The following is a 16,880-nucleotide window of genomic DNA, read 5'->3' as shown; positions in this document are numbered from 1 at the left end:
AGATGGAGACAAAGGAAACAGCGATGAAACGTGTTTTGTCTTGGCTGGGCTACTCCTCCCCTTATTTATAGATCATGGCTTGTTTCCTCAAAGGTGCGGAGCAGTCAAAATCACTTTCATTTCAGGGACTGGTCACATAAAGAAAGAAAAAGACGAACAACAAATAGGCTGTTGTTTTTATTCTCCAAATTTGGATTTGGGGGTTAACTGTTTAGATACCGGAGACTGAAATTGGGGGCCTGGGAATTTTACAGGCTGGGTTTCAGGGTGACCAGGTTCACTTCTGCCTAGGGACACAGTGCTGTTGCATTACAGGTGCAGAAGTTTAAATCCCCGGAGGCAATACCTTTATAACCTGAGATCCCTGCTTTGGCCTTTCTGCAGCAAGTCCCTTGCATTACTTGCTGGTCCCAGCTTATAACAGGGAAGGAGTGACCACGCAGATAGGTGCAAAACAGAGGTCAGTGCGACTGTATTACACTGACGGTGGCTACAAACGATGAGGGGCTGCTGACGTATCTGGTGTCAGCATCCACCTTTACGAGAGCTGCTTGTATGCGGCACGAGGCTGCACCGCTGAGGCTGTGCCTTTTCGTTGCATACAGATGAGTGGACAAATTGACTGTTTTGCAGTTAACGCATTTCATGGTGCTGCATTTGCCTCAATTAGAAGAAGTGCTCTGTGAAGTGTATCCAGTAACCTTAGGAAGCACATGTTTTGCACAGATATGAATACATAAAGCAGTGCTGGTTAGCTGTGTCAGGCTCCTGTCCTTTTCTGTATTCATTATTTTCAGGGAATAACTTGTAAGCCAGTATTTGCTGATGAAACGATGCAAGCGTTTCCCTGCATGACTTGCACTGCACTACTTAAGGCTGCTGAAAAGTTAAAAACAAGCAAAAAGACTTGAAATGTTTAATTGTCACAGATAGATCGTTTCCACCTTCTGTTTTTAAGCTGGATTTATTATTCACTGGGCAGCTTTTTATACTTAGACAAACACGTAGGTCTGCCTGCAAAACCTGCTGTTTGCATAATTGTCAATTAGAGCCATGATTCCAGCAAATTTTTGGCTGCTGCTGTGCAACAATTACCTGATTCACCTTCAGAAAACAGGACCATGCATTTATAACGTGTTGCTCCATTGCTGCACCTCTGAACAGATTCCCCATCAGCATCCACGAGGACAAGGTGCATCCTGACGGTTTTGCCCAGCCTTTCAGTGTGGGGGGGCTAATGTATAGAAGATGAATGGGCCAGGTTTGAAACTGAGGTGAAAGAAATAGCAACTGCATTTCTCCCTCTGCTCTAAACATATATTTGATTTTTTCTTTGTTTTTAGTCTACTGACTATTTAAAATTCAATCTTTTTTTTCCTGCATTTTTTTTCAGCAAATGACCAGCCCCCTAAATCCAATGGGGACAAAGACCAGCCCCGAAGCCTGCCCTACTCTGTTGAAACACCCTACGGCTTTCACTTAGACCTGGACTTTCTGAAGTACGTGGATGACATTGAGAAAGGAAATACCATCAGAAGGGTTCACATCCACCGGAAAGCCAAGCAGCCAAAATTCAGCACGCTGCCCCGAAATTTCAGCCTGCCGGAGAGCGGGTCCCGCGCGTATGCCTCTGCTCCCAGCAAAAGCTGGACCGCAACCTACTCATTTGCACAACGGAAGGCATCGTTAGGGGCAGAAGAAACTCCCCGTCCCCTGGTACCCAGTGAGCTGCCTCCATCTGCAGCTGCTGTAGAGGAGCCAAGTTACCGAAGAAAAGCCCTTTTAGGCGAGACAATGAGGCAAGCCGAGCTCGCGCAGCCGGAAGAGGAGCAGGCCAGCCATCGGGGGAGGCCCCAGCTGCTCCGGGCCTCCAGCATGCCAGCCACGCTCCCGCCCGGCCAAAGCGCGGAGGAGGAAAGTCAGGTGCCTTCTCTGCTCTTGGCACCTCCTCAGCCCTCTGATGACAAGGGCTGCTCAGAAAGTCCCTTTAGCCCTGCGAAGGAGGCACCGCTTTCACCCTGCTCTGACAGCTTCGCGTCAAATCCCCCCCAAGAGACACGATCGGAGCAACAAGCAGCAGCACAGAAGAAAGAGCAGTCCGGGCGGCAGCAGGTTAAAGTCACTGCTGCGCTGGAGCGCCAGCCAGGAGACCTCCTGAAGATGCCATCTCCATGGCAAAACCAGCACCCCACAGCGCAGCAGCTGCAGGTGGTTGTGGAGAGCCGGGGAGAGGAATGTGATGCATCAGGAATACACAGCTGGTCTGAATTAGCCAAGGATGGATCCGTCTCGGCCAGTGCCCTCCAGCTTGCTGATGAAAACAAGAACCATGAGAAAAGGGAGTTAAGCATAAGTGAAATCACGCCAGATGTGCTGAGGAAAACTGAAGACAGAAGTATTTGGGCTAGAGAAAACAAGGAAAATTGGAGCCCTCAGTCTTTGCTTTGTGATACAGTCGAGGCCAACAGGATCGCAGCACTGAAACGGCAGATTGCTATTCTGGAGGAGCAGCTAAGCAGCAAAAAAGAAGAACTTGAACAGATCAGGGTAGTGCTGAAGCAGCAAGATAATGAGATCAAGGAAAAGGAGAAAAGCATTAAGTTACTAGCAAGCTCCAAAGCTCAGCTGGAAGAGAAACTGCGCTGGGAAAATACCAGAGAAACCAGACCGCTGGCCAAGCAGGCCGGCGGTGCTTTGCAATACTATGACGCTGCGGTGAACACCGAACACACGCAGACAAACAGGTCCAAGCAAGGCCACGACAAAGGCATCAATGTAAATATCCCAATCTCTACACAATCCATAGGCTGCAGTGTTCACAGAGCAGACAACATGAACTCGCAGGCTAAGGAGTTAAGCAGTAAGTTGGCTCAGAGAGATCAGGGACTGGCAGACGTTCACGCTGGTGTCGGCGGAGAGGGACCTGAACATTTTGCCAAACATGCAGAGACTGAAGCAGATATTGAGCCTGCCCTTTGTACACCATGCCTCACTGAGCTGAAGATTGATGAACATCTCAGTGATGACAATCAAAATAAAAGAAATAACTCTGACAGCCAGAGTCTTGCTGCTCATGGAACAACTGCAGAAAGCTACCGAGGAACAAAAACTGACTCAAACATAGGTGAAAGCAAGCCAGTCTGTGGCGAGGATATAAAGGAAGATGTGATGGAAGAGGAAGGTCACCCTAACCGAGAAGATTTCTCTGCTGTAGACCCCATAGGCCAATATGTTAAAAAAATCCAGGAGCTCTTGCAAGAGCAGTGGATGTGTTTGGAGCATGGCTATCCGGAGTTAGCAAGTGCTATTAAACAGCCTGCCTCAAAGCTTAGCTCCATTCAGAACCAATTAGTTAATTCCTTAAACTCGTTGTTATCTGCCTACTCTACACAAGGGCCAGCAGATAAGGAGAATTCGAACACACAGTATCAACAGTTGGGTAAATAATATCGGCGTAGGTTTCAACGTGTCTGGGCAAAATCTCATTTAATCAAATGTAGAGCAGGTGTAATGCAGTGGAACTTGGTGGTATATCTAGTGTCAGTGAAATCAGAAATAGCTCCTCCTAAAAATGTATTTTTGAGGAAAAAGAAATCTCATCATGTCACAAGCCATGAAATCTTGAACACAAAATACAAACAATACATGCACGAGCTGATAAAGCTGTGACTCAGTTACATGCAGGGTCAGCTTCCAATACCACTTGAAATCTGTGGCTATTACCTTGAATAATCCTGCTGACCATTTTCCTTAATTGGCTTGGATGTCCCAATTTGCGAGAATGCAGGAATCCACTGCCACTCTGGTGTAAATCAGTGTGAAGTTCACCAGAACTGGAACAACACAACCTAACTGAGCAGCGAGGCTGTCACTGCTGGACCTGTCCCTGGTCATAATGTAGTTCATCTAGAATAATTTTAGCTCATCAGAATCCAACAGACAAGGTTCCCTATTCACTGTCAGCAGGGCCTTGCAAATATATATGTGACTGTTACTTAGAAGCAATATGTAAAGAGACCATTCCAACTCTAAAGGAGTGAGTCATCCTTATAGTATTATAGGAGAGGCACTGGGCAGAAACGTCCATAGCATCAATACTGAAAATAGAAAAGAGTCCTCAGAAAACATTATTACGAGAGTAAAGCCTATTGATGTTCACAGAACCTGCCTATAATTTCCAGCCACTTGCCTTATATTCCCAGGCACTTGAAAATGTTTGAGGTCCTTATTTTAAAGGTGGCAAGGCAGGTTCAACTGTCCAGATGCATCAGCAGTTCCGCAGAATAGAAAAGGAATCTTATAAGATCGAGTAATATGCTTACTGTTATGATTTGTAATTTGTTACTACAGGTTGAGAATAATCATTGATAATTATGTCACATCTGCTTGTTTAATCTATTATTTTGTATTTTGCTAGAAATCTCTCCAACCACAAGTCTTAAATCTATCATGAAAAAGAAAGGTTATGGTTTCCATGCAGGAGGCAATGGGACTAAAAAGAATCTTCAGTTTGTTGGGGTAAATGGTGGGTAAGCATCAGTTAAGAAGATAAAACTGCCTTTCTAATATGTAATGTCATCTGTACTGCTGAAGAAGTCATTCTTTTTTCTTTTCTCCCTTTCCAAATCTCTTGATTAAAAGGCCATTTGAAATGGAGCCTCTTTTCTCCCTTCTTTAATCCAGTACTGATAACCTGTAAGTAACCCTGTAGAAAAGACTGGGATATTGGTGTTTTTAGAGGAGCGAGGGACATCCCTGGAGACTGGTGTTCTCTGCGCACCAACCTTTTGGGGCTTCATCCAAAACCCAAGCGAATCATTGGGAGGATTCCCATGAACCGTGATGGGTTTCGGATGAGGTCTGCATGGCCTGGGCAGGCACGGTGCAAACCTCCACAAGCTGCCACTGACCTGCCTCCACGCAGACGCAAGGCGAGTCAGTCTGCCCACCTGCACGCTGTGGGGACAACCAACAAATGTACTGATTGGTGTCCACTGGGAAGTGGGCAGTTTTATGCAAAACTAAGTGAACTAAGAAGTAGTGATCTAAGTTCAGTAAGACTTGAGCTGAGACTTGGCCTTCTTGTGATCCTCAGCTTGGAGGAAGTTGTGTAGCAGGTGAAGGAGAGGATGGTTCAGGGTCTGAGAAGAGAGGAATTCAGTAGATGAGGAATTACCTTGGGGTGAAGGAGACCCATGTTTTAGTTTTCGCTCTGATACCAATCTCCTGTGTATTCAGGTGTCTAATTCTCTTTGGCTTTTGATCTCTTTCCCTTACTGCTAACTAGTGTGGGGAACGATAACGGGAACAACGTGGCAGCACAGATCCAGGCATGGGGTGGCTCACCTGCCCCTCTATGCTGTCATGGTGGTCTCAGCTAACTAGGCATGGCAACATGCACTGTAGACGCATCTCTGATGGTTGCAATAGGACGTCTAGCGAGGAATATGTGTGTTGGCACTGAAAGTTAACTTGTAGTTAAGTAGAGGAATCTTGATTAGTTTAGGGATACTGGAGAATTAAAGGTTCTGCCTTGTGCAAGATATTACTGTTACTAATGCTTTTAGATAACCGAAAAAGAGGTCTCTCTAAAGCAGGGCTACTTGAATGGTGGGCTCAGAGCCGTATGGGAACTGCAAGTACAGTTTCCCAGAGGTCCTCCAGGTTGCAACCACATGATGTGTCCCACATTGCCCCGGGGAGCCCTATGTCTTGCTGCCGCCCTAGCCTTGGCACACCACCAGCTCCATCTGGGCCTGCACACAGCACCCGCCTGGGGCTCACCCACTGCTTCCCCCTCTGCAGACATCAGTGCAAATGAACCGAGTAGCCCCTGAAGTAACGTTGCCTGCTCTCCTAAGCTTAACTGCCTCTCTCACACGCCTACTGGCTTAAGAAGCCAAAAAAAAAAAAAAAAAAGACTAAAAAAGACTAACCAACCCAAAGTTTGGATGTAGCTCTAACTTTTTTAGCATGAGTATCACTCTGGGCTTCATCCAAGGCCCATTGGAGTCAATGGGTGTCTTCAATGAGCCTTGGCTCAGGCCCTGTAGTTGCGGACGGGGAAGGAGGAGTGAATAACATTTGGTGTCCTCAATTAGTTATGAAACGACCTCAAGTGAAGACACAAGTTGTGAAGACAGCCCATCGGAAGTGGATTCAGACAGTGAGACAGAGAGAAAATCAGACGGTTCAGAGCACAGACAGCCAAAAGCTGCGAGTGAGAGTGATCCCGCTGCCTTGGGGCCCTCCCCGCGCGAGGGATGTGAGGATGACGGGCTGCAGGAGCCAGCAGCAACAGTGACAGCCAGCATGCAACACGGGACTGACAGGTAATCCCAAAGCCACAGGAATGGTCCATATTAGCAATGTTCAGCAACGAATATCAGCTAGCAGTAATTTGGGTTCGAAGCTTCAGTGAAAGAACTTGACATCCTATTGTCAGCAAAATTAGTCATTTTTGGAAAGAAAGGAGAAACATAGACTTCTGTACACATGGGAGAAGGCTTTGAAGAGCTAAATGTTTTTCAAGTTACTGCAGAATCTAATGGGGAGTGATTCAGGCCCTATACTTGATTATGGAAAAGGCAAAATGAGTCATATTAGGGGTGAATTAGCTCATTTCCACCACCACCACACCCAAAGTAAGGTTTCTATGGAATTTTCTTTGCAGATTCAGTAATAAATTGTAAGGGGTTTTTTTTGTTTGTTTGTTTATTTTCAATTTTAAGGATTCTGGTAAAAGCTGAAGTTGATCTGACAGATCTGAGATTCTGGACTTAATTACAAACACTTACAGAAGTGCTTAATTTTGTACCTAAAAATCTGATTCCAATCAAGGGCACAACTTGTATGCATGAAGTTAAGCATTTAAATAAGTGTTTAAATTATTCTGGCCTAAACATTTATACTGCACATTATCCTTCCTGTTCCAGTGATACATATTGGTTCAGTTTTATGATGGATTTACCAAAATATTTTCTCTTTAGATGCAAACCCTCTGAAGATTTCCTTACCCACTGCCAACTCCTCAGCAAACACCTCTCAGAAACAAGGACCCCAAGCAACAAGCATCTGGTATGGATATATTTCAATCAACTTTCGGATGCAGTTCCCAGTTTGTGTTACGTTTAATCAGTAAGACTATCCTAGCCATGCACTGCAGAACGTATCCTACCATGCCAGGGACAGCTTTGGAAGGAGAAAGGGTCAAGGTGACCTCTGAGTTGGGGGAAAAAAGAGGGGGGGGAGCTTTCTCTGTCACTTAGCCAAGTTCCCACAGGAAATTCCTTTCTCTCTTCAGTTATAAGAGTAATCACAAAACCCATCCCACGTGCTAAATGCTGGGGGGATGCCAGGGCATAGGATGAAGCGGCAAAGGGCAGAGGCCCGGGCAGATTTCCAAGATCTGTCATCCCTGCCAGACGACTGCCACAGCAGATTCCTCTAGGTTTGACCTGGTAGAGCAGTTTGTAGGTGAAAACATCCTTGTTTTTTTTCCATTTGGACAGGAGGAGACAGGAGGCTGGCGAATTGATTTAGGAGAAAGGTTAGGGCTACCTCCCTAAAATGCTGCAGTAGGGGAGGGCAAGCAGGGAGAGGGTCCAGCATGAGATGTCCCATGCAGGTGCCCAGCTGGTGTTGGTGTCCCACCTGAGCGTCATGGCCAGGAGGAACATTGCCATGAGAGGCACGGTTGCATTGCCCAGCTGCAGAGCTGGGATGTTATCTGAGAAATGGGGCGTCCGCCCTGCCTCCACTGGGGCTCGTTCCCAGCCATAACGGGGCAATGGTGGCGTTTGCAGGGCCGCGTCCCGGGCGCCGTCTCCCAGGAGTGGTTCCGCGTGTCGAGCCGAAAATCCTCCAGCCCCGAGGCTGTTGCAGCCTATCTCGAAGCCTTGGGGACGGCCCATCCGCAGTGCCTGGAGGCGGTCGTCAACCTGGCCGATGGGAATGGGAACACCGCGCTCCACTACAGCATCTCCCACTCCAACTTCCCCGTCGCAAAGCTGCTGCTAGACACAGGTAGGGGCAGCTGCCCCGGGGTTTCACTGCTGGGTGCAGGCGGGCTGTCGTGGGAGCTCTGCAGAAAAACTGCATTTTAACCGAGTGAACTTTTAGCTCCTTTTGTAAAGAATGATGCTTTCAGCACAGATTCTGTTGGGGGGGGGGGGGAATGCAAGCGCTTTCAGAAGGAAGAAAGACACTTTGGCCTTTTTTCATTGGCGAGACAATCTGTTAAATGTTAGGAAAATGGCATATTATCATACACATCTATAAACCAATTGTTGTCAGAGGCTTCCAAACAGCCCCGGGACATTGGGAGAAGTTTGTTCTGTTCTTTTGCTAAATGCCCAAAGCAACAAAGTTCAAAGGGCAACACTAAAATTGCGTGTTCTTAGATTAGACACAGTTCATTTCTAATCTGTGGTGCCCAGAACATAAAAGCTCACTCTGAAACACTGGAAGCAATGTATTTCTTAAGAGAATTTGCCAATGTGATGCTTATAATTGAAAATAAGTGCCTCAGTTGAAAAAAAATAGAGCAGTATGAGAGAGAACCTTTACAGCAAAAACTATAAAGCATTTTACTGTGAAATTCACTGCTGTCTTAAATGATTAACTGTGGGTATATTTGACAGCCCTACTGCAAAAAGACGGGCCTCTTCTGGAAATTAAATATGCTAAAAACCAGGCCCCCAAATCCTAGTCTGTAAAACGAAGTAAGATTCCCCCCCCCCCCCCCCAAGTTCAGCATAGAAAGGTGTACGATAACCGACTTTATTGCTTTTTGTTGGGATGCTATCAATCAGTAGCAATGTAAGTTACAGTGTCTTAGGTAGCAAATTCCCTGATTACGGGCCAACCAAGAGGAACAGAACCCAAAAAATAGCTCTGGAGCTCTTCAGAGCTGATATTACTGAAACGGAGTTATGAAAGGAATCTAGCAAAATCAGATTTACCCCACCCATGAGGCACCATTCATTTTTTCTGCTGCTCCCCTGCTTCAGGAGTTAAAATAAATAGCACACAGTTCCACAACTGGCCGCACACCCAAGGCATAAATTACTTTTTTTTTAATCCAGGATAAAATTTGGTTGTGGTCGTCAAAGTTTATTGCTAAGTGGACCTCAACAATTGTAGCAATGTATAGTATGCAAGGGCCCTTAACGCTGTGCTGGCTAGATCCTTAATGAATAGACATTTAATGCTGAGGACAAGGCTCAGCCCTGTATAGCTGGGGAAACTCTCAGTCCCTTATTCCTTGACTTGAAAAACACCCAGGGTGCTGCATCGGATCAGGTCACGGACAGTTTGCCGCAGGATACATCCTGCTTTTCTCCGTACAGCTGCACATGGAGGGGGGGATGTCTCTCGTCCCCAGGGGTGTGCGACGTGGACCGCCCCAACAAGGCCGGGTACACTGCCGTGATGATCACGCCGCTGGCCTCTGCCGAGACCCCCGAGGACATGGAGGTGGTGATGAAGCTGCTGAAGGCAGGAAACGTGAACATAAGAGCGAGCCAGGTATGGCAGTGTAGTCCAGCCTTTTTCCAGGGACAGGAGTGTAGTCCAGCCTTTCCCTATCTGCAATCCCAATGGGCAGACACAGCCAGCACAGCCGGCACGACAGCTCGAAGGTTTGCCCCAACAACACAACTTTGGGACACATTTGTTGAGGATTTAATGAAATCCGAGTGGGTAGAAGAGCTCAGTTCATAAGCAGCTGTGGGTACCACATTGTATGACTGTTAATTCAAACTGCAGCTGAGCATAATAGGAATAATTTCCCTCATAATCATGCCCCCATAGAGATCTCTAGGGGGGATCTAATTCAAGTTACTTCTTATACTGAACATACAGCATGAAACTGAGACTCAGTGGTACCTGCTGTGTTGGAGTCACTGGTTTCCCAAAAGTTATAAAGCCACATTCAGCTAAACTGTACAGTCCACTGTGATTAATTAAACCCTCCAGACTTCCCCGGCCATGGCAGGGCAGCTTCTCAGTCCTGGCGGGCGAGGCTGCACTCGCCGCTGCTTTCCTGGGATCGCTGCGGGACGAGGCCGGCACCTGTGGGAATGGAGGCGGCTGCTGTTGAGGAGGTCACAGCTTTTTTGACATCTAACAGCCCTCCGAGAAGGGAAGCAAGATCTAAATAAAATAAACAAAAGCAAGCTGATAATTTTGCTAAGGTGAGGAGCTGTTTGGGGCAAACTCTCAGGGCTGTGTAACAGATCTGATGGTACACTGTCATTTAATCATAGCTTCCCGCATGTAACTCTTAAAGTTGACTGTATGCTTATGTAGCTCCTCCAGCGTAAAAGGCATTTTTGAATGGCTCTAAAGGTAACTATAAGCCTAAATTAAAGTCCCACGCAGCAGGAGTTAGGGGGACCTGCTGCATGTTGGAGCAGCTGGACAGCAGGCGGTCTAGCCATGCCGCGGGAAAGTGTTTATTCCCCCAAACCAGCGGGAATCTCTCTGGTGGGCAAGTCCTGCTCAGTCTGTCACCGTGCTATTTCCAGGGCGGCCAGACGGCCCTGATGCTCGGCGTCAGCCACGACCGGGAGGACATGGTGAAAGCCCTGCTGTCCTGCCGGGCCGACATCAACCTGCCGGATGAGCAGGGGACCACGGCGCTGATGGTGGCCTGCCGGCAAGGCAACGCTGACATCGTGAGGCTCCTCCTGGCCCAGCCCGGCTGCGACATCGCCCGGACAGATAAGGTAAGCGGAACCAGCAAGGAATAAACAGAGAATACGGGTAAATCACAGCAGCATCATTTAGCTGATGCAAGAGCACCTGCGAGAAAAGAGCGCCAGCCTGGGTGTTGGGCTCTTCAAATACCACCTGGCTTGCAGGCACGTCCCACATTGCTCAGGATGCTTCTTGTTTTGTAAGGGCTGAGACTCACCCATATTGCTTTTGGTGGAGAAAAGACCACACCAGAGCAAATGCCAGGACATGTGAGAGGCCACCAGTGTCCCCTTTGTAAGCACAGACCCGCAGGGCGAGAACAACCCAAATTAGCTTGAAAACATCATCACAGATAGTCCAATACTGGAGTGACAAAGGGCAGATGTGAGGAGGGAATTAGTATAAACCTTAAAAAAAAATAAATCCTGGACATCTGGATTTTCAGCTCCAAGAAATTAGAAGCAATTAATTCTCCCCTCAGAACTGAAACCCACCCACAAAAGGAAAAAAAAAACGTAACTCACCCTGCCCTTGACATCTGGTAATTGAGACCCAGACTGCTCCTAGCCTGAGATATCTCAGAGAGAGGAAAAGAAAAATGTTTCTCTGCACCTCATCTGCTTAAACTCTAATGCAAACAAGAGTGTTGGGGAAGCTCTTCCATATGGTGGCTAAATCCTATTTCATCTTAATGCCCAAAACAGACTAAGCAGCTACATTATTTCCCCATAAATGAACCAGCACAACTCCCAGAGATGCATGCTTCCATGTAGCCTTATTTCTAAACATTGCTACAAAGAAAGCCAACGAAAACTGGAGCAAGAGTTAATAGTAATAATAATAATAATAATAATAATAATAATAATAAAATGCAATTCAAAGTTTCCCTGTTGCTATGCCTGTAAGCCCTACTCATTGGCTGAAAGTGTGCTGCGTGCTGAGCTGTACAAACAGAACAAAAAAAAAAAATCATATTATTTATTATCGTATCGCTAGCTATGATTATTCAGAGTACAATGTACAAGCAGAAAAAGTGCTACGCAGAAAACAGCTGGGCTTAATGGACAAGTGAGAGACAGGCAAGGCAAGTAGTAAACCTGTCTGGCAACTCTTCCAGCAACAGGCGAACAAAAGAAAAGATTAAAGATGGACTGACCAGATGTTTAGTTTTTTCAGGAAATTTCAAAACAGATAATAGCAAGATTTGGGCGCAGCTTGCTATGAAGAAGAATGATACTCTTAGCTTGGCTGCAGTGAAGGCAAGGCCAGAGGGGCCCTGTGCCGGAGGGGCCCTGTGCAGCGGTAGTGAGTTTGGGGACGTCTCCGACGTGGCCGTGCACCGTCATCCTCCAGAGACGGACAGCAGAGCGCGGCCAGGGGCTTTGGCCGGCATCTAGCTCCCTCTGCCAAAAAAAAAAAAAAATCCCATTTCGGTTGTGGAAGGGCTGCCATAGAAATTGCAGTGTTATTTATAGGAGCATGGTTTGGAGGTCCTGATGGATGAATACATAACTAACAGCTAATTCCTGCACAAAAATGTAACTAACAGCTAATTCCCGGAGAGGGACTGCTCCCTGCAGCCCGTCTGTCGGTCCGCGTGCTGGGACGTGGCTCTAAGGTGACAGCCACTGAAGCCTGAACGGAAAGCGCTGTCTTAGGGCAGGCAACAACCTGGGGTGATAATTCAGTTCCTGGCTGTTTGTGGGCTGAGGGGAGCACAAACTGATCCCAGTAGCTTCCCTCCGGTTAATACAATTAATATTAGCGAGTAAACTGTTCTCACAGGGATAAAGCCGTGCTGCTTTGGCTGGGCTGAAGCACGGGAAGGCGCGCGCTATCTTGTCTCCTAACAAGCCCCGGACTGTCAGGATTCAATTAATAACATATGTTACTGAAAAGTGACACTTTGCTAGCCGCAAAGCATGTGACACAGATTTATCGGCTGGAGCGGGAACAGTACAAGGGGCCGATATATGTATTCCTCCCGCGCAGGGCTCATGGCAACAGACCACATGGTTGCATTTATATTTATGCAGCTGTATCCCAGATAAACTGCCATTTATCTTCATCCCGCATTGCTCAACAGGAAAGCGCCACTGCCGATGGCACTAGGAAGGGGGCGAGATGCTCCCGAGATGTATTTTTGCGCAGGTCTGGTTAAGCCCTGAAATCCTGCTGGAAGATTTACAGACCAGTTGCACATTTTAAAGCATGCTGGAGACTAACTCCAGGGAGGGAAGTTTATTTAACTGGATAAATGGGCGCAAAACGACGACGGCTAGCTGTATGCTGGAGTCAGGAAGAAAATTTCTAATTGTGGCTGTGGTCAGGAAATCGCCGCAGTTTGCCGCAGGGCTGGGTGCATTGAAGGGGTTTTATAACATAAGTAGTTGTCTGTGACTGGGGGAACCTGCCCTCTTCATTGCGATCCATGGGGAATTCATAAAAAAATGGACTAGGCAGCCCAAAGGGACTCGTGGCCAGTGGAGGAGCTGGGAGCAGCGGCTGCCAGGGGAGGGTGGCAGGACCCGTGGGGGGACAGGGGAATGGGGCCCAGGCACCCTCGCTCCCTCCGGCAACCCCAGCGGCAGAAGGAGCCTGCTGGCTTGCAAACATGCTGCTGTGTTCGCGCCCCCTCCGCCGGCACCACGCAGCTGGTGCTGTTCCCAAGAGCAGCCACAAAGGAAGGAAATCCTGGATTTCTAATGCATTTTCTCCTATTTTCTGCAACAGCATTATGATGCGATGAAACACTGCGTCAATCCCCTTTAGTGAAACGGTGCTGCCGCCCAGACTGCAGGTTAATTAAGTCTAAGCTGTCCAAAAATGCAAGATGTGAAAGTTGAAGATTTGCACAGTAAATTCCTTTTCTTCTCCCTCCTGGCAGGATGGTAACTCGGCGCTGTCGCTGGCACAGGAATCGGCCCACGCGGAAATCACAGCGCTCCTGCGAGCCCACGCGGAGCAGAGCCAGGCTGCCCCTGAGTGAGGGAGCTGGAACGAAGGACGCGCCAGCGGAGGGAAGGGGTGACAAAAAGCTCATTCTTCCGACAGCCACGCTCCCAGGTGAAACACAGCGACTGGGGCCAGTATCACCGAGTCGAGACTCACAGGGGGCACAAGCTTTGTCGGTTATTTGCATACATCACTAATGTATAATTTGCTGCATTTAGCCCACTTATATAGCCTTAATCTTTGCATAGTGCCATAAATACTCAAATACTGTTCTGGAGAGTCAGATTACTGGATTGCCTTTTATTACCAGTCAGTCCTGAAGTTAACTCTGAGCTCTGCTACACAACCCTCCCAGCACAGTTTTGGCAGGTGAGTGAACAAAACAAAAACAAAATGCACATTAGAAAAGCAATACTTTTTTTTTTGTAACCTTAGACTATGGCATCCTTTTTAATCAACTACTTAACTGTATCTCATTTAACTTCTAAGTTTGTATCCTCATATTTATTATTAGACTTTCCGTATGCAGTAGCAGACAGCGATTATTCAGGATATGTAACAACAAATACAAGCTGGATGGATTATGTAAAATATAAAATCCTATTTATGTTTGCTTATGTGGGGGCTGATGCAAGAATTAAAAATTAATGCTCTAGGAAAATATTTGACTGAACCAGATTCAAACAAACAGACCTTGTTTTGCCTGTACTCCGAATTACCATATGGCTCTTATCTTTCCTAATTAAGCTTGAGTTAACCAGGAAGCGTAGTCCGCGGCCATGCCCTGTGCATCAGTACATGCAATGCTCAGGCACAGCGGGATGCATTGAGTTATCCCAACCGCAGCATGGGAAACAAGGATCACAACCGTTGTCCTCTCCGGGATGTGTCAGCATTGTCCAGGAGCTTCACGGAAAGGCTTTCCTCCAGGCTCACTGCCCCGTGGGTGTCAGTCCAGCACCGTCGGCAAACTGCGTGAGGCAGATGTTTTCTTTTCTTAAATTCCCCTGCCTGCAACAGCAAGGAGGGAGGGAGGGAGGGCTCAGTGCCTGCTTGCCCAGACATTGTCACACTCATTGCTCTTTAGATGCCAAGAAATGCCAATTACTAGTGTTTTATTGTGTTAGGACCTCTTGGATGCTTTCCACAGGTTTCCATAGGCATGGATTAGCTCCTTGTGCTGTCAAGATGGCTTGTGGTATGACAATAAAAATGGATTTAGTTGACATTTCTAAAAGCAGATCTTACTCGTTAGTTAATTGTTTTTCTTTTTTGTTACAAAGCAGGAAATTAATCCCAGACACTCTTTTTGGTTGTTTGCAAGTCAACTTATATCATATGATTAAGTCTCTTTTGCACTGCCTTTGCTCTTCCCTCGTATTTGCAATACAGGGCAAAGCTGTTTCCAAGCAGGGAGCCTCGTCGCACTGTCCTAGCACAGGACCCAGGAGATCCTGCTCTGCATTTTTGCCTCAGCTGTTTTCAACCAAAATCTAGCATCTGGTTCAGTTTTCATCATTTTCTTCATGTTTGTATCAGAAGTGATAACTGTGTGAAGTGCCCGTCTTGGTTTTTTTCATTCGCTCCGCAAGTGGAGTTATGTTCTTTATGCATAAATAAATCCAAATTAAACTTTTCTCCGTATTTTCCTTACGCCCGCTCCGGGCTGGGGCGCTTTCCCTGGGGGGCTCGGGGGAGGCATCTCCCTGTTTCACCTTACGCTGCGCCGGGTTGGGGCACCCCGTGCTGTCCCCACGCGGCCGGGCCCTGCTCATCCTCCAGGGCGGGGAAGGGGCTCGTGCAGACACCCGTTTCCTGCAGTGAGCTCTGGATCCAGGTCTGAGGAGCCTAATCCTAAGCCATTGATGGCTCTTTTGTAAAAGCTGGTGAGAGAGACACGGTTCCTGCACCCCAAACAATCAGCAAAAAAGCTGGATTACCATTTTGTGACAACTTTCACATGAATTTTTTTTTTCCAAACAGCTCAGGTTTGCAAAGAGGAATTGAACTCCAGCTGCTGCAGCCCAAAGGAGGTGAACATTTGGGTTTTGCTGCAAACGTAACGTGCCCGTGAGATCTTCCACGGCGGATCAGGGCCACTGTGGGAAGAGCGAGCCTCCTCTTGCCCGAAGGACCGCTGCGGACACTGACCTCGGCGCAATCCTGGGACAGGCCTTGCTATTTTGGGTCTGCAACTTTGCAAACAACGGGGCATTTTGCTCTCCAGGAAGCCTCCTCCATGCAGGACTCCCGACGTTTGCTGCGAGAGCAGGGGCAGAGGCAGCGCGCGGGTCCCTGTGCCGTCGCCGCAGAGCAAAAGCCGGCTTTGGAGACGCCGTCCGCGGGGCCTGCGAGGGCAGAGCCGCTGCATGGGGCACCTCGCCGGCGCTGCGTGACGTGAGCGCTGAGATATGCAAAGAATGAAAGCGGCCGTGCCGCGGGTGAATGTGCAGCCGCTGCAAGCTGGCCAACGCGGAGAAAAGCCCGCACGGCACTCACCGCCGGGCGTCAAGAAGCCATGCATCCCCTGCAAAGCACAGCGGGCCGCTAGCTTAAAAAGCGGCCATCAAGAGTGGGCTGCGTGCAGCGAGCACTATCCCGCGGCCCCAGCGAGGCTCCCCAGCACCAGCCTGAGCCCATATATTGCAAAAAAGGGGATGAAATAACGGCAAGCAAAAGCCACCGGCCCCTGGGGCGGGTGCAGCGATGCAGCCGCAGCCCCTGCATGCACGCGCGGGGCCCAGAGCAACACAAGTGCCTGGGCCAGCACGCTTTGGCAACGCCAGTGATGCCTCAGCTCCACTCCATCGACGCCCACAGGCAGCTCTCGCTCCCCACCACCGGTGCATGCACGGGAAGCCTCAGCAAGGCTTAAAACTGGGAGAAAAGCAGCAGAAACGACTCCCAGCAGCTTGCTCAGGGCTGCATGAAAGCACGGGGGCACCAAGCGACCGGCTCTGCTCTCTCCCCACTTCCCACTGGGGCAGCAATCAATCCCGTTGCCTCGGCCTGCAGAAACGGCCCGGCTGGCAGCTCAGAGCTCATCAGCTCGGTGCCCGACAGGAGGATTTAATTCCTTTTGACGGGATCAGGCTGCCAGGGCAGAGGCGGGTTTATCACCTGCAGGGAAATGAGACACAGCAGATGTCCCCAAGGGCAGCGTGGAGGGTGACAGCGCGGAGGGTGACAGCGCCCCGGGGCCCCCAAGCCGGGCAGCGCGGCTG

General features: G+C 48.4%; 1 protein-coding gene across 7 annotated transcripts in view; it reads left to right on the top strand.

Moving 5' to 3' along the window:
- KANK4 (KN motif and ankyrin repeat domains 4) overlaps positions 1-15,292 on the top strand; it is a 44,223-nt gene extending 28,931 nt beyond the window's left edge. For all 7 annotated transcript variants that reach the window (XM_064516296.1, XM_026108644.2, XM_026108645.2 and 4 more), the window contains 8 exons: positions 1,394-3,439; positions 4,418-4,529; positions 6,102-6,332; positions 6,990-7,077; positions 7,806-8,025; positions 9,386-9,528; positions 10,530-10,730; positions 13,589-15,292. In XM_064516296.1, the coding sequence (XP_064372366.1) occupies positions 1,394-3,439; positions 4,418-4,529; positions 6,102-6,332; positions 6,990-7,077; positions 7,806-8,025; positions 9,386-9,528; positions 10,530-10,730; positions 13,589-13,690 (3,143 nt within the window). In that variant the 3' untranslated portion in view covers positions 13,691-15,292. The remainder of the gene's footprint in view (positions 1-1,393; positions 3,440-4,417; positions 4,530-6,101; positions 6,333-6,989; positions 7,078-7,805; positions 8,026-9,385; positions 9,529-10,529; positions 10,731-13,588) is intronic.
- The last annotated feature ends 1,588 nt before the right edge of the window (positions 15,293-16,880 follow it).

Source organism: Dromaius novaehollandiae, chromosome 8 (assembly GCF_036370855.1).
Source record: "Dromaius novaehollandiae isolate bDroNov1 chromosome 8, bDroNov1.hap1, whole genome shotgun sequence".
Classification (NCBI taxonomy): Eukaryota; Metazoa; Chordata; class Aves; order Casuariiformes; family Dromaiidae; genus Dromaius; species Dromaius novaehollandiae.
The sequence above is the reverse complement of the archived record's forward strand: the minus strand, read 5'-3'. Positions and strand labels throughout refer to the sequence as shown.